This window comes from Aulonocara sp. 'chitande type north' Nkhata Bay, linkage group LG15 (assembly GCF_057382095.1).
Source record: "Aulonocara sp. 'chitande type north' Nkhata Bay isolate Kocher_YH1m ecotype deep benthic linkage group LG15, A_spYH_male_GT1.1, whole genome shotgun sequence".
Taxonomy (NCBI): Eukaryota; Metazoa; Chordata; class Actinopteri; order Cichliformes; family Cichlidae; genus Aulonocara; species Aulonocara sp. 'chitande type north' Nkhata Bay.
Window position 1 is genome coordinate 15,903,897 of NC_141358.1, and position 26,205 is coordinate 15,930,101.

Consider the following 26,205-nt stretch of genomic DNA (forward strand, 5'->3'; position numbering starts at 1 on the left):
TCTCCAAAAAGCTGATTCTGTTCAGTCTCAGACTGAAGAAGTCACTTGGATGAGTGACGAAACATTTCTCCCACAAAATGCTAAGTCCAGATGAACAGAATCAACTTTTTGGAGAAGAAAAAAGATGTTGAGGGGGAAAACACAGTGGAGAGAGGAGTAGTTTATAACCACTAAGTATAGTGCTTCAAAACTAAATGCTTCTACTCTAGCCTTCCTTGCTGGGGAGAGGAATTTAAAAAAAAATTCTCACAAGCACCATATTATTTATTTTGTTTACTTTGATGTTTAATGTTAGTTAAGTTAGCTAGCAGAGCAGCTGATCAGGTTTTTGTAAGTGTTTATGATGCAATAGTGATGTACGCTGGTTGAAGAGGTCCCAAGTGTATTTTTGCCAAAATACATTCAATAATGAGTCTTTGCAGACAAATCTGCATTTTCCATGCAAACTACAGATGACCAGAGCAATTGCAAGGAGGGTTTTGATGCCTCTGGAAATCCCCGACCAACACACACTTTTCCTTGGCAACCAGGAAATCACCTACCTGTCTCTTGGCCTGTTTGCCTTGGGCTTTAGCGATTGATTTCATATCAACTGCCAGCAACCAGTCTGGGAATACACATTTTCCCCTTGCAACAAGTTGTTGACAGATGGTTGCTAACCCATCTATGCCTCTGCCTCTCTATGCCTGTGTGACTGGGGCCTTATAAGTGCACTTTCCAAATCATCATAAAGCACTTTAGATGGAGCATAATTGGTTAATTTTCACTAATCAGATTGCCTCCTGCTGCTCTTTTTCCAAAGTAAATTGATTTGCAAATAGAGATAGAACTAACAGATGCTATTTGTTATTCATTTCTATGTAATAAGAGTCCTTTTCATTAGTTTACCAAGCCAGACAGTCTTAAATATCACAGGAAGGACTGTTAAAGAAGAAACACACACTAGAAAAACACAAAGTCTATGACTGTTCATAGCCCTGAACAGGTACCCCAGTCCTATTTGTAGGAGGTATGACTTTCATTTAATGCTGAGTGCTATTTTACCCTATTGTAAAATATAATGTAATCCATTTAGATTGAATACAAAAATCTAATTGAAATAGCTATGAATGCATTCAGACTTTTAAAAATGTGCAATGACCAGCAACAGCTCGAGTATAGCAGTCAAAGTAATCTTTACCTGCAGATCTATCATAGCCGTGCCATTTCACATATAAACTCCATTCAATCACAGCTGTCATTAAAGCTGTGTTTGATGGCCGCCTGCCTGCCTGCCTGACCTGAATTTGCCATTTGGCGCTCCCGTCTGAGCCCTATGAGAAACAAGACAAAGAATTGAGAATAAACCGGCAGGCGGGAGACAGAGAGTAAGGGATAGATGTGACTGAATTGTTGATTTGTGCACATCACAAGGAAGAGTTTGGATGGATACAGAGATGTAAAGGGAGAGAGTTGGCGGATGCAAAGAGACATCCCAGACTGGGAAACTCTTGCATCACAGCTTGAAGTCCATCAGAGCAAAAGAAATAAGGCAGTCTTGAAATGAACTCGAGGGAGACAGAAAGGGGGGAGAGTCAAAGGATCAAGATGAGTTGGAAGATGAGATGAGATCATGGGGATGAGCATCACTCGAATGTGTAACTAAGAAAAGTTGTATTTGGCCTTTTAAAAAAGTTGTTAAGTCAGCTCTTACTAAGCTAAGGAAAGTCTCCTATTCAAGAGAGTAGGGCTGTGTGATATGACCAAAATCTCATATACCGATATAAGACCTCTATCGTCCCGATAACGATATAAATCACAAAAATGTAACATTTTCTGTAAATTCTGTGAATCTCGGGCAGCTCGACTTGCGGGAAGTGTTTCCAGCCGTACGTCATGTAGCTGGAGTCGAGTATTTTAACCGATGCATGAAACGATACATTTTTAGACATAGGTTGGTAACGGCCGCCATTTTCTTTGTGAGTATTTATTACACGTCGTGCTGCGGGGAAAAGCCTGTTCTAACGTTTGAGTCTAAGGTTTATTTTTTAGCACCTGGCGGCTCTTGTTTTGCTTCTCATCCGTAAATAATCTGCTCTTTCTTTTTTTTCTTTTTTTTTTTGTGTCCCGTTTGGATCTTTAGCCATCAGAGTTGTTGTCTTAAGGCCAAGAAAGATGCCAAGCGGATTTATTTTACCAAGTGGATCATCATGGCCTTGCCATATTGGTCCATTTGATTGACCTTTATTATAATTATGAATTTATTTTATTTTCGGTTGCTACAAACGGGACAGACATGACTGGGGGATAGGACAGGGAGAAAGAATGAAAGAAAGAGGGGGACAGAAAGAAAACCAAAGGGGAGAAGAGACGGTGAGAAAGGGGGGAAGAAAGAAAAAAAGAACAAACAAACAAAAAAAACCCCACCTGGATCACCTGTATGGAGAAAAAAAACAGAAGAGAAAGCAAACAACAAAGAGCAACATAATAAAAAAAAAACCCAGCATCATCACAATAAACTAGCTAGCAGTAGATAACAGTAGATACTAAATAATAAACGATATTGTGCAGCACGCAAGATAGACAGCGCACAATGTGCTTTGAGGCAGCAGCCAAGAAAGGTGTAGTCCGCGTCTGTGAACACCCGTGTGTACACCTGTGTGCATACCTGTGTGGATCAGCATGCTTGCATTCCAAAGGTTTCTCCATGTAACGATCTGCTAGGGAGTGTGGGGGGGCCACAGCCCCGTCCTCCAGGGTATGAAGCAGGTATGGAGGAGATCCAGGCCCCAGATATCCAGAGGCCCCAGAGTACAAGGACCCGAGGAGGACCACCAAAGGGGGGGGGGGGGGGGAACCGTGCCACCCTCCTGGGTAGAGCCCCAAAGGAGAGGTCACCCCACAGCTACGGAGCAGAGACCAGAGGGGGTTGCAGTGGCGTGCCCGCGGGCTCTGCCGGCAGCCAGCTGTGCCAGAGATGACCAAGCTTCAGGCCCAGAGGCCAGAGGCCTGAGGGCACTCCACCCCCTGGAAGGAGCCCAGCCGGGCCACAGGTGCCCGGCCCCGCCAATCGGCCACCAGGAGTGAGCCGGTACATACATGAGCGCCCAGCTCCAGACGACAAAGACCACCTACACACCAACGTCTGAGGGCATCAGCCACCAGCAGGGAGTGTGGTGAGGGGAGATAGGCCTCCGTACTTTAGAGGGCCTGAGATGTACCCAGAGAGGTTGAGTCTAAGACCCAACCTGACATATAGACACAGACGAACAGGCACACGCGGACACAAACGTGCATTCCCACCCCATATGCACAACCAAATACTCGGCACTCACCCAACGTGTAGACAGACACAAATAGACACTGCACAGACAGTCGCACTCCCCAAACATACTCTATATCCCAGGTCCAGGTACCCCCAGGGGCAAGCCGCACCTAGACCCAGGAGATGTAACCCTTCTCTCTGGGGTGGAGGCAAGCGGACCACCTCCTTATCTGCAGTAGCAGGGAGGCCCCGCATCCCAGACCCCAGTCTGATGGCCAGCACCTCCTCCCAGCCCCCCAGCCCTGACGGCTAACAGAACCGGGGTGAGTGAAGACCTCAAACCTCCCTACGCCCGCTCATATGTAGTGTTGCTGTGTGCTGTTCTAAAGTGCATTTAAAACTCAGGAGAGCATGGTACTAGCTTCCTCTCAGAGAGCAGCACGGCTCCTCCCGAAAACCCTTAGTGTCTAAATGCATTTAAAATTGAGGGTAGGGCACCAGCGCCAGAGGTGGGTTGGAGTACACCGACCATCCTCTGGATGCTGTAAAACGTGCCCACCCCCAAGGCCCTATATGTATGTGTTGTGTGAGAGTGTGAGTAATGTGGATGTCTAGGTTGCAGAATAAAATTGAGGCACAGGCGGCCAGAAGGGGACAGAGGGGGAGTGCCTCCCCTGCACCCTGGTGACATACCTGCACCCCAAGCCCTGCGTGTGTGGGTGGGTGTGGTAGAGCGGGAATAGGGAGGCAGCTGAGGATGGGGAGGGAAGAAAGGGCTCTTTTTTTGCTTCTCATCCGTTAATTATCTGCTCTTTCACGTGATTCAGTTTATTTTGAAAGGTCTCAACAGGATCTTGAGCTTTATTCTGAAAGGTTTATATGGAACATAAACAAGCGGACACGCGATGGTTTTACCGTCGTTGTTGGTAACCGCAACGCATAAAAACAGGCGCTTGTCCGTCCGTAGTGTGGTTATATTAAATATAAGAGAAAGAGAGAACTTTAAGAAATTAATATAGCCACTACAGTGACCATCAAAACGATGAAAAAATATTGCCGTAAACAGTTTATTTTGCGACACCACAAAACAAGCGATAGCGTAAAATGAAACGATAGACGTTTTTATATCGTCATCCGATATATATCGTTATATCGAACAGCCCTACAAGAGAGTTATTTAACTTCTCGTATAAGGACTCACAATGTGAGCTCAGGGCATACAGAAATAGCGACAACCATTTTTTAACCAAAAAAATATATATCCAAGCATCACTGCAGTCTTGTCACTACTGAACACCACTTATCCTGACTTAACGCCATGTTGAGCCTTGTCAAGCACCTCTAGTCCGCGTCTGAGTGTCTCTGGGGCTGTGATTGGAGTGTCAGGCCGAAGCACAGCACAGCACTCCATAAAGTGGCTATCTGGTGCTCCATTTGGGAACACTTAAGACTCTCCCTCTGCTAATTATGTGGCTCTAATTAGCTTGCGGGTAGAATCCAGTAAATGCCTAATTGTCTATTGACATTATGCAATGAGCTGCAACAAAACCCTCTATCTCTGTTACCGTATCGCCTGAACAGCGAAAAATATAGGCTGCTGAAAATGTCAGTCTTTGGGGTTTGAAGTGCATTTGCACAAGACGGCACAAAAAGGAAAGAGAATCCCAATATTCATATTCAGTATTCCAATCATGACTTTTCAAAGTCAGTGGAGATATGAAAGACTCAAGTCTGTCAGAGTTAGGCTGAAATATGTCTCCTTTTTTTTCTGGCTCTGCCTTCCAGTGTGTATTTATTCTTTTTATCAAATCTAAATTAAATGAGCTTTGTTGGTGGAAAATACTCATGAGCAACAAAAGTAACAATTTAACATAATGAGCAATGCTCAGCTGGCAAATGAAAAAGAGAGGGCATAAATTGATTAATGGTAACACTCACTCGTGCTATTGCGGGAGATCCCACGGGCATTTTCAGGATTCTCCAAAAACTCACATGCCTGTATAGAAAGTGTGAAAGAAGGGATGCTATATAGATGTAACCATTTGAAGATTCAGCCTTTTCTGCTTTGGGAATAAGCACATATTCAGTACCTTGTGTGTATCAAATCAAATCAAATCAAATCACTTTTTATTGTCACATCACATGTGCAGGCACACTGGCACAGCACATGCGAGTGAAATTCTTGTGTGCGAGCCCCACAGCAACAGAGATGTGCAAACACAACAACACAAACGAGCAAAATACAAGAATGGCCAACCTGAAACTAATAAATATATGTACAATATATAATAGTGTATGCATTTCTGGATGTGTATACTAAATATTTTCCTACGTGTGTGTGTGTGTGTGTGTGTGTGTGTGTGTGTGTGTGTATGTATACACATTTTTACAAATTAAATAGTAAAAAAATAAAATAAAATAATAATAATAATAATAATAAAATATATAAAATATACAGAGTTGAATATGTGCAAAACAAGTGGCATTTATATACAGTGTGGAGTGCATAATGTTGAAGTTCCAGTAGTGAAGCTGAGGTGTCTATGAAGTGTTCAGCAGTCTGATGGCCTGATGGAAAAAGCTGTCTCTCAGTCTGCTGGTACGGGACCGGATGCTGCAGAACCTCCTTCCTGATGGAAGCAGTCTGAACAGTTTATGGCTGGGGTGACTGGAGTCCTTGATGATCCTCCCCGCTTTCCTCAGGCACCGCTTCCTGTAGATGTCTTGGAGGGAGGGAAGCTCACCTCCAATTATCCGTTCAGAGCACCGCACTACTCGCTGGAGAGCTTTGCAGTTGTAGGCGGTGCTGTTGCCATACCAGGTGGTGATGCATCCAGTGAGGATGCTCTCAATGGCACAGTGATAGAAGGTCCTGAGGATGCGGGGGCTCATGCCGAATCTTTTCAGTCTCCTGAGAAAGAAGAGGCGCTGCTGCGCCTTCTTCACTGTTTTGTTTGTGTGTACTGACCACGTAAGATCCTCAGCCAGGTGTACGCCAAGGAACCGGAAGCTGCTCACTCTCTCCACAGCAGCGCCGTTGATGGTGATGGGGGTGTGTACTTCTCTGCACCTCCGGAAGTCCACTATCAACTCCTTTGTCTTTGCGACGTTGAGGGTGAGATGGTTGTCTTGACACCAGTGGGTCAGGGCGCTGACCTCCTCCCTGTAAGCCGTCTCATCACCGTTGGTGATAAGACCCACCACTGTAGTGTCGTCCGCAAACTTCACAATGATGTTGGAGCTGTTAGTGGCTGTGCAGTCGTAGGTGTAGAGTGAGTACAGGAGAGGGCTCAGTACACACCCCTGTGGAGCACCAGTGTTCAGTGTGATGGGGGATGAGGTGATGCTGCCCAGTCTGACCACCTGGCGTCTGTCAGACAGGAAGCTAAGGATCCAGCTGCAGAGGGAGCTGCTCAGTCCTAGATCCTGCAGTTTCCTGTCCAGCTTCGAGGGAACGATGGTATTGAATGCTGAGCTGTAATCTACAAACAGCATCCTCACATACGTGTCTCTCTTCTCCAGGTGTGACAGGGCAGTGTGTAGTGTCAGGGCTATGGCATCATCAGTGGACCTGTTGTGGCGGTATGCAAACTGTAGAGGGTCCAGTGAGTCGGGTAGTGCAGAGCAGATGAAGTCCCTGACCAGCTTCTCGAAGCATTTGCTTACGATGGGGGTCAGGGCTACAGGTCGCCAGTCGTTCAATGAGGAGATGGTGGAGGATTTGGGTACAGGGACGATGGTGGCCATTTTGAAGCAGGCTGGGACTACAGACAGAGAGAGGGAAAGGTTGAAGATGTGCGTGAACACTCCAGCCAGCTGAGCCGCGCATGACCTGAGGACGCGGCCGGGAATCCCGTCCGGACCAGTAGCTTTGCGTGCGTTCACCTTCCTGAAGCACTTCCGCACATCCTCCTCAGACAGTGTGCGCACTGACGTCATCCGCGGTGCGCACACTGTCCGGTCTCATGGTGTTCGCTGTGTCGAATCTAGCGTAGAATACGTTTAGATCCTCACACAGAGAGGCCGTGGTCTGCGGTGTGCTGGTTTTCCCTCTAAAGTCTGTGATCGTGTTTAGTCCCTGCCACATACTCCGAGGGTTGTCAAACTGTTGTTCCACCCTGTCCCTGTACTCACGTTTGGCTGCTTTGATCGTCTTCCGGAGTTGGTAATGTGCGTGTTTGTAGTCCGATGTGTTCGCGGAGGCAAAGGCGGTGTTCCGTGCCGCCAGTGCCGCGCGAACATCTCCGTTAATCCAGGGTTTTTGATTTAGGAAGGATTTGACTGTTCTGGATGGGACGACATCTTCCACGCATTTCCTGATAAATCCACAGACTGAGTCTGTGTATTCATCAATGTCTCTGGCGGCCACGTGAAACATTTCCCAGTCCGCGTGATCAAAACAGTCCCGCAGCGCAGACTCCGATTGGTCCGTCCAACAGTGCACCGCCCTCCGGGTTGGAGCTTCCTGTTTCAGCTTCTGCCTGTAGGCGGGCAGGAGCAGGATGGAGCAGTGATCTGATTGGCCGAATGGGGCGCGGGGGAGGGCTTTGTACGCATCCCGGAAAGAGGTGTAACAGTGGTCGAGTTGCCGGTTTCCACGTGTGTTGAAAAGGATGTGTTGATGGAGTTTTGGTGAGACTTTCTTCAGGTTTCCCTTATTAAAGTCTCCGGCTGTGATAAACGCTGCCTCTGGGTGTGCGGTTTCCTCGCTGCTGATCGCGCTGTACAGTTCCCTGAGTGCACGGTCAGTGTCGGCTTGTGGGGGAATGTAAACAGCCGTAATAATCACTGCTGTAAATTCCCTCGGTAGCCAGAATGGCCGGCACTTAATCATCAGGTACTCCAGGTCCGGTGAGCAGAAGGATTTGACCGGGTGCACGTTCGCATAATCACACCAGCTGTTGTTGATCATGAAACACACACCACCGCCTCTGCTTTTCCCAGTAAGATCCTGTGACCTGTCCGCGCGGTGCACAGAGAACCCCGGCAGTTGTATTGCGGAGTCCGGTACTTTGTCCGATAGCCAGGTTTCTGTGAGGCAGATCACGCAGCAGTCCCGCATCTCTCGCTGGAATGAGATCCGTGCCCGAAGCTCGCACAGCTTGTTCTCCAGAGACTGCATATTAGCCAGTAATAAACTGGGTAACGGTGGTCTGTAAGTGCGCCGTCTCAGTCGAACCAGAACGCCAGATCTTCTCCCTCTGCGTCGGCGTTTGCGGCCTCAAGGGCCAGAGAACAAAGGCGTCTCAGGTGAGATGAATGGGGGGTCTGCAAACGGAGCGTCCGTGTTGCAAAACTTGAACTCCGGAAAGTTATAAGAAAGACCGTCTTTTATGTCCAGTAAGGTTTGCCGGTCGTACACAAGGAGACAAGTGCTGCTCGTGAAAAAATAAAGGAAAAGTAAAATTAAACACAGAAGAAAGCTGTTGCTTGGGGGAGCTCGCGACGAGGCTGCCATACTCGGCGCCATCTTGATGCAAGTATCTGAAGGCACTTATGCCTAAACCTTTTCAAGTAGAAGAATTAATACACCACAACAGCAGTAATTGATGCATGTTATTTATGCATTTAATCCAGTCTCTCTGGTGTGCAGGTGGAACATTTGAAGCATCAGCAGGAACACGGTGAATGGTCAGCTTTCAAGGTAACATTCACCAGATGTAGTCATTTCAGTCCTCCTTTGATGTTGCGAGTAAAGTGAGGATGTAGAAAATGGATCAGGGTATTTTGATGTGCCACTTGAAGCATTTAATGTCTTTATGAAAACAACGACTGGTGCATTTTAGAGCCTTTCTCCTCTTGTCATATTTTGTTCGTGTATCGGACAGAAAATTGCTCCTATTTCAAAGCTTACTCACATTCATGGAGGAAGTACATCCTGTTCAGACAGACTCTGATGAGATCCAATTATCAGAGTAATAAACACAGAATGTAAAAGAAAATGCACCTTATCAAATAAAATTCTAATCTTGGGTTTTTCTGGCAAAATGAATCTTGTGTATAGCCTGTATTAAATGACTGACATATGAATATTACTCATATTTGTTGCTAGCTATTGTCTATAAAGACTAAAGAAAGACAGAAAACTTACTCTGCAATGAGAAAACGTATGTTTTCTTGGGCTACAAGCCTCTGATGATGATGAAATGTAACTGAAATATTTAAGCATATAAATATTTAAACTAGCCGGTCATTACTAGTGAATTCAGACACTGGGGGAATAAATGGTTTATATTCCTGTTGCTGTTGTTGTCTCCCCTTTTCTATCATGTTAACAGAGGAGCTCTGAATCTAATTCAGTGAGTACCACAGAGGAGTTGTTTCGGGTCATAACGTGTCGAGTGTTAGCTGACAGGCGCTACCATTGGCTCATAATATTCTTCTCACACATTACATTCTGTCAGACGAGCTGCAGGTTGTTAACAACACTCATGACATGCCTGGCATGTGTCTTCTGGGAAACACGAAGAAAGTCAAGACCCCAACAGCCTCTGCTGTACATATTGCATCTTGCAAAAGTTGGCAAGCTAACACGTTGAAATAAAAAGCTAAAAGTGGTCGGACTTGTAGAAACACAGATTATACTTGAACTGTGCTTTCATGCTTGTTTACACCCACAATATTATTAACATTCTTGCTATAGTTTCTTAGATACAGTGGTTCTGACCCTCTCTGGCCACCTTGTACATTTTAGCCATTCACCATGATTGTTGGACTTCAGATTTTATCTCTCTAGCAATTTCCTTATAATGAACAAAGCAGCTCCATATAGCCATCCAGACTCTTCCATTAGCCTATCAGATCTGTACATGGACTATAACCATAGCTGTCTGTCATTCAGGTGATACAACAAAATGCATGCTGGGAGGATGTTCACAATCTGACATCATGGTGTGTGAACAATAACTTGGTCTTAAACATGACAAAGACCAAAGAAACCATTTCAGAGTTCAGGACTAAAAAGAAAACCATAGAGACACGCATACCTCTATACATCAATAGCAGATCAAAAGCAATTTTCCTGCACCCCAGCAAACACAGGTAAGGTTCAAATAAGGATTCCTTATTTCTTAAGAAGGATAAGCAGAGCAAACCTCGCCCCAAAAGCTGCTTTTCAACTTCTACAGATGCACAACAGAAAGCATTTTCACAAACTGCATGACAGCCTGGTACAGTAGTTGCACCAAAGCTGTCAAAGGCCCTCTAGCTTGTTGTGAAAATGGCTTAAAACATCATTGGCACAGAGCTACTGTCTTTGGAATATCTATACATCGGCAACTGCGTGAGGAACGCCAACCAAATTATGCAAGACTCTACAAACCCTGGACACCATTTGGTTAAGCTCCTCCCATCAGGCAGGTACCTCAGAGCTATCCTTACACATCCAAAGGCTGTGACACTGCTTCAGTCTGTGAATAACCTATGTACAATCTTAATTTCACAATGCATTTCATAACTTGTGCAATCATTTCATATACTGCTGATGAACTTGCACTCTTGTGATCCTATTTTAATGATGTTAATTGTAATTTTAGTATTTTTTTTTTTAATGTATACTAATACTCTCTTTATCAGGTTTATGGATATCTGTCACACTTTATTTCTTACTCAGTTTGCCACAGCAGAGAACTCGATGTATCTCATTTGCCAGATTTTTCTGCTGGATGCTCCTCATGTCACAAAGCCCAAGGCACTTGTGCCTTCTCCCGGGATCAAACATTTGTTTAACTGTGTAAACCTACACAGAGACTACAGAACCAGTAATCCTGAATCTAAAAAATTTCACCCGTAATATTTGTCTAATAAGAAAATCTGTGAATTCATAGGCTTCATCAAACACATTCAGACAAGTTCGTATGTAATTATACTGTATTAAAAAAACATGTCCACTAAATTGCTGTTCTTACAACCTTTCCAGCAAACCTCTTTGGAGAATCAGACATTTTCATTCTGTACAAAGGCAAGTAAAAGCAAAAGTCTCTCTTTTTTCCCCCCTCTTCAAAACCAATTCTAATTCATTTTGTGCTGTCAGGGGCTTCTCAGGACTCAGATTACTCACTATGGCAACAAACTTAAAAAAAGGCTAAAGTCTAAAGAATGATACTGGCAAGAATTACTGACACTTCAACTGAAGTCACCTGGCAAGTGCTACTTGTTACTGTGGCTTACTATCTTTGTCCTAATCCCTGTTTGAGGGCAGGGAATAACAAAAAGGTATCATGTAAGGAGAGTTTTGCCCAGTAACAGCAGTGCGAGCATGAGAGAAAGTTCCTTTTGACAGAACCATTATTAATTCATTGAACTGTTTATAAATTTTACTGAAGCTTTTTTTTTTCCTAAAGCTCACAAGCAGCCGCCTTGGGTAATGTGTGTGAGCAGGTGCACTCATATAAGTTTTTTTAAATGTCCATGTGTGTGTGTGTGTGTGTGTGTGTGTGTGTGTGTGTGTGTGTGTGTGTGTGTGTGTGTGTGTGTGTGTGTTGGCTTGTTGGTATCACTTGGGGCCAAAACAACAGTTTCACTGAAATACAAACACAGCAGCTCTGCAGAAAACTGCAGAGAATTACATAGCTGCAGGTGTTGTTCATGGTATGGAGGGTCCGGTGAGAGCATTTCTGTCCATCATGTGTGCGCATGTTCAAGAAGATGTGTGCATGTGAGGCTTGTCTAGGCAGGGTACAAGGGGGATATCATGAGAACCAGTACCTGAGTATCACATCGGTGCATAGACTTTGGAGAAAATGTTACTTTTTTTGAGATACTAAAAGCACTGGACAGTAAACACAACATGTTAGTAGTTAGTGCAGGTTGGGCAACATCTCTCCTGTAACTTGCAAGCAAGTCATCTTTATAGGTTAGATTTTAGACAATAAACAATTACACAGAATTTAAGATGAGGGAATAAGTGGTTGATAACTTTACATAAAAAACAAACAATATTTGTATTTTGAATCTGCCACTCCCTGGTTTTCAACAACGTACTAGAAGTCACATGCGCAAGTCACATGCGCAACCCAGCAGGATTACAGCACAGTCGGCAACCTTAATAGACAATATATTTACTAATGAAATAGAAAACAGATCTATAAGTGGTCTCCTAATTAATGACATCAGTGATCATCTACCTGTTTTTGTAGTGTATAACAGCAATCACAGAAAGGTCAAGCAGGAAAATACAACAAAATACAAACGAGTGAGAACAGAGGAGTCCATAAATGCATTCAAAAGTGATTTACTCAAGCAAGAATGGGAGATGCTGTATAAGGAAAAAAATATTGATAAAGCTTATGAGATTTTTTAAGGAAAATTTAAACTGTTATATGATAGTCGTTGCCCAGTAAAGAAATATAGTAAAAAACAAAAATATGCAGAGTGCCCATGGATCACAAAAGGATTACAAAATGCATGTAAAAAGAAAAATACCTTATATAGAGAATTTATAACGAACAGAAGTGCAGAAGCTGAAAATAAATACAAGAAATATAAAAATAAATTAACTAGTATTTTGAGGTCATGTAAAAAGGAATATTATGAGAAATTATTAAATATGAATAAAAATAATATTAAAGGGATTTGGAAAACATTAAATACCATCATTAAAAATGGTTCTAGCCAGTCAAATTATCCTTCGTATTTCGCTAATAATGATAGAAATATTACTAACATGAGTGATGTGGTTAATGAGTTCAATAAATTCTTTGTAAGTGTTGGGCCAGACTTGGCTGAAACAATTCCTGATATAACAGATTCTGCAGAGAAAGAAACTAAACTCATTGACTGCAATCCTCATTCAATGTTTTTAATGGTGGCAGAAAAAAAGGAAATCATTGATATTGTTGGGAAATCACAAACAAAAAATTCTACAGACTCTGATGACATTGATATGGAAATCGTTAAGAAAGTGATAGATGGCATCTCCAAACCCTTAACACACATTTGTAATTTGTCTCTACAAACTGGTGCATTCCCAACACAAATGAAAACAGCTAAAGTAATACCACTGTTTAAAAATGGAGATAGACACCAATTCACAAATTATAGGCCTTTTCAAAAATACTGGAAAAAGTTTTCATTAATAGACTTGACAAATTTATAGATAAACACAAAATAATAATGGACAGTCAGCATGGTTTCAGACCAAATAGATCAACATCTATGGCATTAATGGAACTAATTGAAAATATCACTAACAATATAGATCAAAGACAATGCATAGTTAGTGTTTTCATTTACCTAAAAAAAGCTTTTGACACAATTAATCATGAAATATTACTTGATAAACTGGAGTACTATGGCATTAGAGGAGTGGTGCTAGAGTGGGTCAGGAGTTATTTGAGAGACAGGCAATAATTTGTGAAGATTGGTGAATATCAATCAGAGTGCCTGGACATTGTTTGCGGAGTTCCACAGGGGTCAGTATTGGGACCAAAGCTGTTTATCCTCTACATCAATGATATATGTAAAACATCTGATATATTACAGTTTATTTTATTTGCAGATGATACAAATATTTTTTGTGCTGGCAAGAATTCACAGCAGCTTTTGGAAATTGTCACACAAGAAATGATTAAACTGAAAACATGGTTTGACAGAAACAAGTTATCACTAAATTTGAAAAAAACTACATTTATGTTATTTGGAAATTGTAAAAAAGATGCCGGAGCAAAATTGTTAATAAACAATGTTGAAATAGAGCAAGTTTCTGATACAAAATTTCTGGGTGTGATAATAGATAACAAAATCTGCTGGAAACCTCACATAAAGCATATACAAGCTAAACTGTGAAGAAGCATCTCTGTACTGAGTAAAGTTAAACATTTTTTGCCTTCCAAATCACTCCGGGTACTTTACTGTTCACTTATATTGCCATATTTGGAATACTGTGTGGAAATCTGGGGAAATACATACAAAACTTCACTTCAACCACTATGTAAAATTCAGAAAAAAGCAATCAGGATGATTACTAAAGCAGGATTTAGAGACCATATTAACATCATGTTCTTGAAATTAAAAATTCTGAAGTTTATGGATCTTATAAAATATAAAACTGCAAAAATTATGTACAAAGCCAGATACAATATGTTACCAGGAAATGCACAGAGGATGTTTTTTGACAGAGAAGGGGACTATGAATTGAGGGGGAAATTAAATCTGAAGACTCTTAAAGCATGGACAAAGGTTAAAACCTTTTGTGTTACTATTTATGGGGTAAAACTGTGGAATAGTTTTACTGTGGACCTACAGCAATGCTCAAGCATTAGTCAGTTCATAAAGATGTTTCGAAAACTGCTTTTGGAAGAATATGAAACTGATAAAGTTGATCACCCATTGTGTGTATAAATATACTAAATTGTATCTAAATTATATCTATTTCTGTAGATATGTTTATACATGTTCTCCTTGTTTATTGTGTGGGGTAAGTGATGATGGGAATTAGGTGAATAGTGGGATTCAATAAAATGTTGAGCATGGGGTAGGGATTAATAAGTATGTTATACTTCTTCCTACTCCATTTCAGACCTAATAATTGCCTAATAATTTCATGTCATTTAGACTTTGTTTTATTTATTTATTTATTTATTTATTTTTTGTTTTATCTGAGCACATACGTGTGTGTGTGTGTATTTACATATATATTCGTATTTGTAAATGCAAGTATGTGTAGTTGTGTTTATATTGGTTTTTTTTCTGTATATGTCTGAAATAAAGATACAATACAATACAATACAATACAACTACAGGAGCTGCTCTGCTATGGAAAACTAAGCTATCAAGCTTCTGGCAGACAGTGTTTGTTCTGATGTTAATGCCAGAGAAGGTTTGGAAATGTGTAGTTATTGAGTCAGCAGAGTTTAGCACCTCAGTACATCGTGATCATGGTGTACGAGTTTGTACATAAGTTGCTGAGGTTTCAAAATTCTTGAAATTTTTTGTGTGTTACTAAATACATTTGTTTTCATGCTTTTACTATTTTTAAATATAGAAATGGCCCATCTTATAATTCAGCCTGTGTTTGTGTGTTTTGCTATTCTCTGCAAGTGGAATTCTCTCTCTGTTTTACTAAAGCAGTGGTTCCCAAACTTTTTTTGCTGGGCCCCCCTTTGTTTTACAAAAATGTTCGTGCCCCCCCGCGTGCACACACGCACACACCCTCCAACCACACACACCCATATTTTGCTCCATTGCGGTTTATTTCACACCTCAAACATTTAGTAAACAATTAAGCAAATACAAGTAATCTGCGATAAATTACAGGTAGTAAGAAAATAAACTACTAACTAATTTACGCTACGTCCACACCAACACGGGTATTTTTGAAAACGCAGCTGTTTCGTCCACACGTAAACGGCGTTTCGAATCACCGAAAACTGCGATTTTTTAAAAACTCCTTTTTTTCGTTTACGCGTGGACGAGGAATAGAGTTCATCACGCATTGTCAAAGGTATGTGCCTTTTTTCACATCACGCTGTGCGCCACGTTATTGTTTACATGAGATGAATTGCAGAATGGCAGATAGAGAAAAAATACTGTTAATCTCACTATCTGTAGGTTTTACACGCTTACATATACACACGCAGTTACTGTCCCTCTATTTACAAAGGCAGAGGCATCACGGTGTGATTATTTTACGTGTAGTTGTTTTTTTCCTGTGTAATAATATTCAACATTGATATCAATACATTTTTCAAAGAATGCCTCTCTGTGCAAAATAGGTTTAAAAACATAAACAGCTGTGGGATACTGTTTGTCCGTGATTTGAACCGGGGGAACAAATCGTGGCAGGATCAGCCTGGTGTTATTTGTATCCAGCCGTAACTTTACTGTATAAAGTATAGTATAGTATGTATATCTTCAAAATGTCAGGAGTAGTTAGTCATTACCAGAAGTGTTTGTGAACTAAAAATCACGAATGTGGGATACTGTTTGTCCGTGATTTAAACAGCCCAGCGCTGCTCACGATGAAGGGAAAAGCAATTCTGCAGGGGAGACCTACCTCGGCACTTGTGCAGGTGAAGCCAAAGGGCAGATATGCTTCACCACATTTTCTAGTCTTTGGCTTAGAATGAAGTTGGTTTGGAAACATATTCAGCGATGCTTCCTCTCCTGCTTTGCATTTCTGTAGGCGCCCGTGCTAGCAGTGTCCAAGCGTTTTGTTTTTTCCCCCCCTTTTCATCCCGTGCCCCCCGTCATGGCTCTGCGCCCCCACACTTTGGGAAGGTCTGTACTAAAACATGAACTGCAACATACCCTTGCCTTAATGTATTGACCTGGTGTTAGAAAATAGTAAAAGTTTCAACAAGAAGACTTGAAATATTTCAGAAGTTTGCTCTAAAATTCTTTGACTACTTTTCACACCTACCCAGTTTCACCTCTACCTTATCTGGGTCGTTTTCTGTTGCTTTCCTTCTTCTTCTTTTGTCTCCATAAACACACAGCACCCCCACATGCCTGTAGGATTTATAATTGATGCCTGGTGTTTGTTATGATAGAATAGTATTAGCTATATTATTTCTCCTTTTTGAACACCGTGCCAACAAATATACTCCCAATTACCTTCATCATACTGTTATTTCAGGTTGCTGATACTGTGATGTCCAGACATGAGCTTGCTGCGTCCAGCACTGTGTGCAGAAGTTCAGAAGACACAGGTGTTTTGTCACAGGCTGTCAGGCTGTGCAGATGTCTCCCCCCCCCCCAGGCAGTAGCCACTGGTCATTCGGCACAACTCAGACTTGGCACCTTCTTTAATAGCAAGTACCAACTCCTCAGTATTTCTGGGAAAACCGGAGCTGTGTTAAGTTCAGAAATCTGCCCTGAAGCCTTACCATACTTTTTCATTTGGAGAACAAATACCTCGAAACACTCGCGGAAGCACACATGAGTACTCCCGGGCCCTTCACTTTAAAGCGTGATAATAATTCAAAGTAATTACCGAGGTGAGGTGTCTGAAAAACTCCCTTTTAAGCAGCTTTTTCCACCAAACATCAGCTCTCAGACATAATCACGACAAGCACTTAAGGTACATTAATACTCATGGGCTGAATGACTGATGGTGCACTATTATCACATAGTATTCTGTATCTGTATGTGACGAGGCGTGTGGATCTTTGATACAAAGACACAAATGGTTCAGTAAAGCGCCGATATTGGCAGCAGGTATGGCAGCTGGATGTCAAAGGGGTTGCCATGGTGACTGTGCACAGTCAGCTCAGCCATCCCCTCCCTTCCTCTCTCTCTGTGTGCCTCTTTCACTCACTTTTCTGTTTTTTTTGGTCCTAGTTATTTCGTCTCATACCAGTGGGCAGCTTTGTTTTGCTGTGGTGGCCTTGTGTTGCAACTGACAAAAGCATCACAGCAACATTCGCAGCATCACGACGCTCGTCATTAGCATGCACCAACAGAAGATCTCCCAGAACACACATTTGCAGGAAAGCAACACTGGAAATGGCATCATGCCTTCATATCCTGATAGCTCTTTCCCTCAGAGCACAGTAATTGGGGAGGAAAAAAGCCTGAGCGAACCCAGAGCTGATAATCACATCCTGACAAGAGAAATTATCGTGTTCAGTAGCAGAGCAGGGCAGTTGCGTGTCTCAGACACAAATGTCACACTGCTTTATGCTTCCCTGCCTTATATGCTGAGGTCATCAAGTGCCTGTATGTTAATTGCTTTCCCATGGACTCTGATTCGCAGAGAGTGCAGACCCCCTTTCAAATCTCTGGAGATCACAACCGGCACATTTCTTCATAATCTTAGGTTTTCTGGCTAGACCCATTTTGCGATTTCGTGCTGGCCTCAACCCACACCACTTATATATTAAACCTTCCTTTCCTTCAGTGTATTCTCACATCACTAATTAATGCAGCTTACGTAGTCTTGAAGCCAATCATTAATATAGTCGATTAGTGCAGAGAAGCTAGAGCAGGAGAGGAAATGCAGATTATAATGGTTAAATGTCACCAATATTCTCACTGCGATGTGCGCCCATAATGACAACGAGCTCTGAAAATAGGAGTGATTGCTTGTGATGGGAGTCTCATGCAATGGCTCAATGGGTTCTTTGTGTTTGAACTTGCATACAGGAGCTCGGTGACACACATACACAGGCATTCGCCGTGCAACACTAACGTTTAGATACACGCACACACACACAAATAAACTCATGGTCACATGCCAAGCCTTTTATTTTAGTCTTGCAATGAGCAATGTGGAGCACAAACACTGAGTCATGAAGTCACACACAAAGGGAAAATGATACAGAGTTTAATGCAGTCAGTACAACCACTTGCTTACAGAAATATATTACACGTATATTCAAGAACCTGAGCCATAACGTGGACAGATTCCCCCCCCAACAAATTGAAGCATCTGACATATTCTCTCCGTTTCTTCCCTTTCATAAAGAAGGGAGCAGCTTGCTAAGAGAAATCTTTCTTCTTTTACAAATAAGACTGTGGCTTACAGAGCAGTGGGGAAGAACAGTATAAGGTACAGAGCACTGCCACAGAAAGTCTTTTGGAACAGGATTTATAGTGCAACCAGCCAGTATTTGCCATCACTCCCATGTTTCTAGGGTTTACAGACAGCACAGTGTGTAACGAAACAGCCTTCTGTGTCTTCAAGACATCATCCATGTCCCGCAAATCCACTTCACAAGTTGTTTAGAAATGTAAGATGATGTTTCAGGGAACCAGTAAAATCAGCACTTTGAAAACAGGATTAACGTCAGGTTTATAGTAAGAGTGCGGTCCCTGGGTAGGTGTCTTAATCAAAAACAGCCAGTTAGTTTTAGCATTGAGGACTCCAGTAAGACTCAGAAGTGATTCCAACTGGATTACTAATTTGATGTCTAACACTTGCCATATTTTCCTTTCAACACAAATTTCACCTTTAGACCAGGTGGCAGAGCTGTAGAGACATTGTTTGTTTCCTTGGATGTCTGTGAAGAGTAAAAATGGGCTAATACTGATGTTTAATGTCAAGAACAGAAACTGCATTATTATGCTGCTACACAACAAAGAATAAGGCTGTTTCAGAAACAAGGGTCAGGAAATATTCCTTAAATCAGTAGTTTTGCAGATGTATTTGGTTTTGAGTTATCATACCACCATCATCCCCATCGCCAAGAAGACAGCTGTGGCCAGCCCAAATGACTACAGGCCTGTTGCACTTACGCCTGTAGTGATGAAGTGCTTTGAGAGACTGGTCTGTCAGCACATCAGGGCCGGTCTGCCTCCCACTCTGACCCCCACCAATTTGCCTACAGGACAAATCGTTCCACCGAGGACGCCATCACCATAGCGCTCCACACTGCGCTGAGTCACCTGGAGCACCGAGGAAGCTATGTGAGAATGCTCTTTCTGGACTTCAGCTCAGCATTCAATCATATCATCCCGGAGATCCTGGTCCAGAAACTGTCTCACCTGGGACTCTCCACCCCCATCTGCCTCTGGATCAAGGACTTCCTGACAAATAGACCACAGTCTGTCAGACTCGGCCCCCACCGGTCCAGCACCATCACACTCAGCACCGGGTCTCCACAAGGATGTGTTTTGAGTCCCCTCCTGTTTACGCTCTACACATCCGACTGCTCCCCTACCCATCTCTCAAACACCATCATAAAGTTCGCGGATGACACCACAGTGGTTGGACTCATCTCAAGGGGGGATGAGTCGGACTACAGAGATGAGGTCAACAGACTGACTGAGTGGTGTTCAGTTAACAACCTCCAACTGAACACCACGAAAACTAAAGAACTTATCTTGGACTTCAGGAAGGGCAGAGCAGACCCGGCCCCACTTTACATTCACGGGAGCTGTGTGGAGAGGGTACACTCCATGAGGTTTCTGGGCGTGCAGATATCTGATGACCTCTCCTGGACTGCAAATACTACAGCGGTGGTTAAAAAGGCCCAGCAGCGTCTCCACTTTCTGAGAGTGCTCAGGAGGAACAACCTGGAGGAGAGGCTGCTGGTGACATTTTACAGAGCCACCATAGAGAGCATCCTAACGTACGGCATAACAACATGGTATGCAGGGTGCTCAGCTGCAGACAGGAAAGTACTGCAGAGGGTCATCAACACAGCCCAGAAGATCACTGGCTGCTCTCTGCCCAGCCTGGAGGTCACTGCAAACTCTCGGTACCTCAGCAGAGCTGGCAATATCATCAAGGACCACTCTCACCACAGCAACCAACTGTTTGAACTATTACCGTCAGGCCGACGGTACAGGTCACATAAAACCAGGACAAACAGATTCAGGGATAGCTTCTTTCCCAGAGCTATCACCGTAGTAAATAAGCACAAAAACAATTGAACCTATTCCATACCGTCACTGTCATTATATTATGCTGCTATTCATACTGTCATCATATTAATGCTGCTATCCTGTATATATTGTACATACTATTGTTTGAGTACTTACGATTGGTTTTTTTTGTACTTTTTATATTTTACATTTATATTTATTATTGAAACTTGCACCAAGGGAGTGGCACTCCAATTTCGTTGTACTCTGTACAATGACAATAAAGGCTATTCTATTCTATTCTATTCTATTCTATAACAGTGGTAAATTATGGATTTTATTCATAAAATGTCTCAATAAAAAGGAAGGTTAAATTTTTCAAACTCACATGGGCCCACCCCTGGGCAAAAATTCACCCATATCACCTGCCATCTTTATTTGATTTACCTTTCACTTTGAGTAAGTTCACATCTGTAGCTCTCAACTCTCACTGGATGTTGGACAAAGAGAAGCTTAATAGTTGTTTTACCACTAGATCAAGGGGTTTTTAAAGTCTGGCCTGCAGGCCAGTGGTAGTTCTTGGTAGCATTTTACGTGGTTCATGACCTTGACAGGGAAAGACATGCTGCTGTATACTTTATAAATTCATAGTTCACACTACAGTGAAAAACAAGACCAGAGCAGGGCTCTTCTTTCATTTCCACTCTTCTCTTTGAGCCATACAGCCGACTAAACCTTCATAATGGTGACAAATACATTTTGTGCGTAAACAATATAATATAAAACACTGTCTTCTCAAAGACATTACAAAAGCTGACTAAAAGTGTTTGGGTGCATTTTCAATGCAATCCTCTATTATGCTTTGGCTCCCAAATCGGTAATCAGTCATGAAAAATTTAACAACGTCTGACCTACAGTTGAGGTCAGAAGTTTAAATACATTCACCGTGGGCATGAATGTCATGAATGCCTTTGAGCTGTTCTTTTTTTCAGGTTGGAAAGATGGTACAGCATACATCTTTAATGACTTTGAAAAACAAATTACGTGCACAAGTTTGAATTTGTTTTGCATTTTCTCTAATCGACGCAGGGTCACAATTATACAAACAGGCTCAAATACTTACAAAGATTTACTGAAGTCTTTTAATAAGTGGTGCTGAATGTTCTACAGTATTTTTTGACTTGACAACGCCAAGGCCTCTTAACTTCTCGTTGGTGATCATGATTGACTACAACTGGGAGTCAACCGTCTTGTTCTAAATAAACTTTTGACTTTTCATTCTAAGAACTATGGGTCTGCGCTTGAGTCCATTCGGTTCTGTGACAGGTAGTTTCTCTTTGCCAAGGTGACAAGGATTTGGCGCACTCACCGAACTGACCACTACAATGGGAAAATTCAAGAAAATTTGCAGCAGCCATTACGGACAAGTCAAATCCCATTTGGAAAAAAAAAAACATTTTATGGCCAGACAAGACAAATATTGAGCTGCTTGGCCACAGTGACAAAAGGTATGTTTGGAGGAGAAAATGTGTCTTTTAAACTTCAAACAACTGTACCAAATATCAAGTACATTGATAGGTATGTTGCACAAAGTTATTGGAATAATGAAGAAGGAGGACTACCTCCAGATTTTTCAACTTCACCTCAAACCAACAGCTAGAAGGCTGAAACTTGGACACAACTGGGTGTTCCAACAGGAAAAATCTTAAAATACACATCAAGACTGGTTTTAGAATGGATAAACAGGCTAACATTGGAATTTGAGGGAAGCTGACCTCAATCATGTTAAAAAATTGTGGACCACAGCCAGAATCTGCACTAACCAACCAGTTTAAATGAACTCTACCAATTCTAATATCCAGCCGAAATTATGCCAGAAACGTATTGTTCACTATCAAAAGGATCTGGTTGAGGTACAACTTGTTAACAGACATTAAACCAAACGCTGGGACCTAATTTTGTGTGTATTAGAGAAACTTCAAAATTAATTCAAACTTCTACATCCAAGTAATTAAAATGTATGCTGTGCAATCATTCTTCCCTGGAAAAACAAACAGTTCAAAGAAATCATTAAGAGCCCTGGATCACCGTGACATTTGGGCCCACGGTGAGTGGATGACCTGCCCATGAACATTAAGGTGAGCTAGGTGTTAGTTTGTTTTTCCTGTGTAAGTCTCAGGCTTATGTTTGTTGAACAAGGGTACTTAGAAAAGTTATCTTTCAAATGAAATGTGTCCACTGTATGCATACTGTTTTGGTTTCCAGGTTTTTGTATTAACCTCTTTGTCTGACTGAGCCAGCCACCTTCCCATACAGAAATATTTTTTGATAGGGTCTAATGGCTTCAAGTTTGATACAGCAAGAGCAATTACTGAGTGCTGAGTGCTCCGTGAATTGCCAATTATACAGTTGGCTCAACATGTTTAGGTCAGCCCAACCACACTTTAAAAGTTCAACAAGTTATTTCAGCCCAACAGATGGATAGCCTCTTTGGCTTCACGCAATATGACCGGTTTAGCTTTCTAAAAGGTCTTACATTCACTCCTTAAACTTTGTAGTAGCATTACAAAAAGTCTTTCCTCTATTAATAATTAAAAGTTCATGCACATTTTCCTTTAGTTAAGTTGCATCTTTACCAGTTAATAAAGCGCTAACAAATGCCATGTCAGTGACAAGCATCTTAAAATGAGTAACTGGAGTTGTGGCTCAGGTGTATGTGAGGCTTGTCTGAAACCCCCAGCCCGCTTACTGCATCCCAATCACCTGGCATGCTTGCCCAGTGAGACTACCCACACAACAGGACAATCATGCCAAATCCCCTTGTGGCGTGAATAAGGCACGGCGGGACCACGGAGCAACGTTCAGAGCCAACTTTATTTAATTCACGTCACACCACACACACACCAACCCCTGAGTCCCCGTGTTTTAACACGGCGGGCGTGATTGCGGATGCCGTGCAGGTGCGTCCGCACGGCACCGCAAACCACGCCCCACCACATACCCCCATCGCCCGATTGAGGCCGGGGAGCAATCTGGCCGAACCTACTCCCCCCCGCGAACTGGGGCGAGACTCGGCCCAAAACATCGGCGCCCCAGCCCAAGCGACGGGGACGCGTCCATTCTGGTGGCCGCCCGCGCATCCAGCGGCAACGGCGAAGTTGGTCCGGAGGTCGGCCGCGTAGCAAGCGGACACGGCCCCACAGGCATGGCCGTGAGCTCCTGTACCCAGGCGGCTGGGCAGACGTCAGGCGCGCAGAATCGACTGGTGGCAGCGAGGCTGGACTAGCCAGCCCGCCGACCCCCGGCTTAGCGGGGCTGTCCCGCTCCTCTGCCTCCAACTCCGGCTGCGCAGGCTGCCCTGGAGCAGGGACCTCCGTCTCCTCGCACAGCTGCTCCGCCACCGCCTCCGCCACTCCCGTTTGGAGCGGCTCCCCGCACTGCGCCTCCGCCTCCAGCAGGCACAGCCCCTCGTCCACCTCTGGGTGGAGCGACTCCTCTTCCTCCGGCAGGTGTAGACCCTCGCCCGCCTCGTCCTCCGCCTCCGATTGGAGCGGCTCCTCCACCGCTCCCGGCAGGAGCAGCCCTTCACCCGGCTGCTCCTCCTCCTCCGGCAGGCTCGGACCCCCGCGTGACTCGTCCACCACCTCCGGCTGCCGAGGTGCCCCACACGGCTCCTCCACCGCTTCACTGTCCTCGGGACACACTTGTAGGGGTGGCGCCCAGGCCCAGAGCAGCGCCACCAGCTCCCCAATCCTTTCCAGGTGGCGCTCGGACCGGTCCTGTAGCTCTTCCTGCTGGCGACGCACCTCCGCCGCCTGCTCCCGCTGGGCGGCCGCCATTTTGGCCACCCTCCGGGCCAGCTCCTCCATTCCCTGGCTCCGATACGGACCCGCCGTGCCGCCTCCTGGGTTTCGGCACCAATGTGGCGTGAATAAGGCACGGCGGGACCACGGAGCAACGTTCAGAGCCAACTTTATTTAATTCACGTCACACCACACACACACCAACCCCTGAGTCCCCGTGTTTTAACACGGCGGGCGTGATTGCGGATGCCGTGCAGGTGCGTCCGCACGGCACCGCAGACCACGCCCCACCACACCCCTGTTCAGCCAGGGGCAACCGCGGCAGGTAAGGCAGACAACAAAAGGGAAGAAAAGAAGGTATGTTGTAGGGGATCTAGTATCAAAGGATTCATTTTGTAAGGAATTTATGGAAGTGATTTCTGGGGAGGTAACCATATTTCTTGGCTATAACCCCCTGCTCAGCCTCCTTTATGCTCAGCGGACTTACTTTCAAGGTTCATCCAGCTCAGCTGCTTGGACAGATGCCATGCTAGGAGGTTTTGAAGCCACAGGTTTATCTCAGTTGATGGCCTGCACATCAGTCAGGAGCCCATAGTAGGATGCCATGGGTTGTTTTCCATCTTCCATCTCTGAGCCTTATGCTCATGATTCACCTGACAGTGGATCTATCACGTTATTCAAGTGTGTGCAAGCATTTGTTGACTTCCTGGGTTAAAAAGGGGTTAAGAGTCATCTATTAAACTCCACTATAGCTTTTTCCTTCCAACTTCTGGGGATATTTCCTGTGCTAGGCTGGAGCTTGTACATTAAGCAAGCTTTGATTGTCAGATGGGCTGATAACCCTTCTGCCTCCCTTCCCAGCATCTGTCAATCACTGTGGAGGCTGTGAGCCACAAGAAGCATAAGAAGCTACACAGCCAGAAGGGAAGAGAGTGACACACAGAAAGAATTAAACAGGAAACCAGATTGAAACACACACACAGTTTTATACTGTATACAGAAAGGAGAGACTAAGGAAGCTGCTTTCCACCACTACAGGTTCAAACCAGCAATGCACTGGCTTAACTCAATTGAAGCCTGTTTCAGCATTTCTGATCATTAAACCAGTGCCAGAATTAAGGATGGAACGACATCCCCCATTGCTTCCATTAATCTATTAGTGTTTATTGACTGATCTAGTTCTTTGCTTGGAGATAATCATGTTTCCACAGTGAGCCCCATTTACTTTACTTCCTTTGCTGATTTGACAGATTTGCTTGTTGCTGAGAAAAGCTAACATCCACAAACTGTTACACACTGGGGCACTGCTATTGCTGGGGTTGTGTCCTTTACACGTCATACTCTGAATGCTGCTGATTAGTGTGCACTGAGGCCTGAGAGCTGAAAGATACTTTAACCAGTATAATAGCTTAGAAATGGGGGAAGAGTCAATGGGTTCAAATGTAATTAAACAAAGAAAATCTCCTTTTTTAGCTGATTAATTGATATATTTATTATATATTTTTATCATTTATAGTAACTGGCAAAAGTTTTACTTTGTAAAAAAATTATTGGCAGACAACAAACTTACGCTGCATCATCAGGCTGTTTTAAGGAAAGCCCAGTCTATTGTTGCTGATCGTAAGCACCCTCTTTATTCTGACTTTGAATGAATGTCGTCAGGACGACGTTATAGGATGCCACTATCTAAGGAGATGCTGTGATGTTATTGTTGTGTTAAACATTTGTATATGTATATGTTTAAATGTGGGTTAATATGAAGTGACTTGATTGATTCATTTACGACTTGGTGAGCCGAAGGCAATTTTCCATTGATGTGGATGATAAAATTATTATATTCTATCCTATTTATGTGAATAAAATAGTTTTTTAAATGAATCTAATGTACTTTAATGGCTCATTCACACCAGC

General features: G+C 43.4%; 1 protein-coding gene across 1 annotated transcript; it reads right to left on the reverse strand.

Annotated features, from left to right (window-relative positions):
* Positions 1-1,224: 1,224 nt before the first annotated feature.
* On the reverse strand, positions 1,225-24,583 carry LOC147312828 (uncharacterized). The gene is made up of 2 exons (XM_086264485.1): positions 23,493-24,583; positions 1,225-1,313 (listed from the first exon to the last, which is right to left on the reverse strand). The coding sequence occupies exons 1-2, from the start codon at positions 24,358-24,360 to the stop codon at positions 1,225-1,227; spliced, it is 957 nt and encodes a 318-aa protein (XP_086120611.1). The 5' UTR covers positions 24,361-24,583.
* Between the last annotated feature and the right edge of the window lie 1,622 nt (positions 24,584-26,205).

What these genes read in the sequence shown, in the direction of transcription:
- LOC147312828 (XM_086264485.1), bottom strand. Translation starts at nt 24,360, where the DNA reads ATGGAGGAGCTGGCCCGGAGGGTGGCCAAAATGGCGGCCGCCCAGCGG. An exon ending in GCCTCAATCGGGCGATGGGG is followed by an intron (nt 1,314 to 23,492) that starts GTATGTGGTGGG and finishes TGTTTCTCATAG; the next exon opens with GGCTCAGACGGGAGCGCCAA.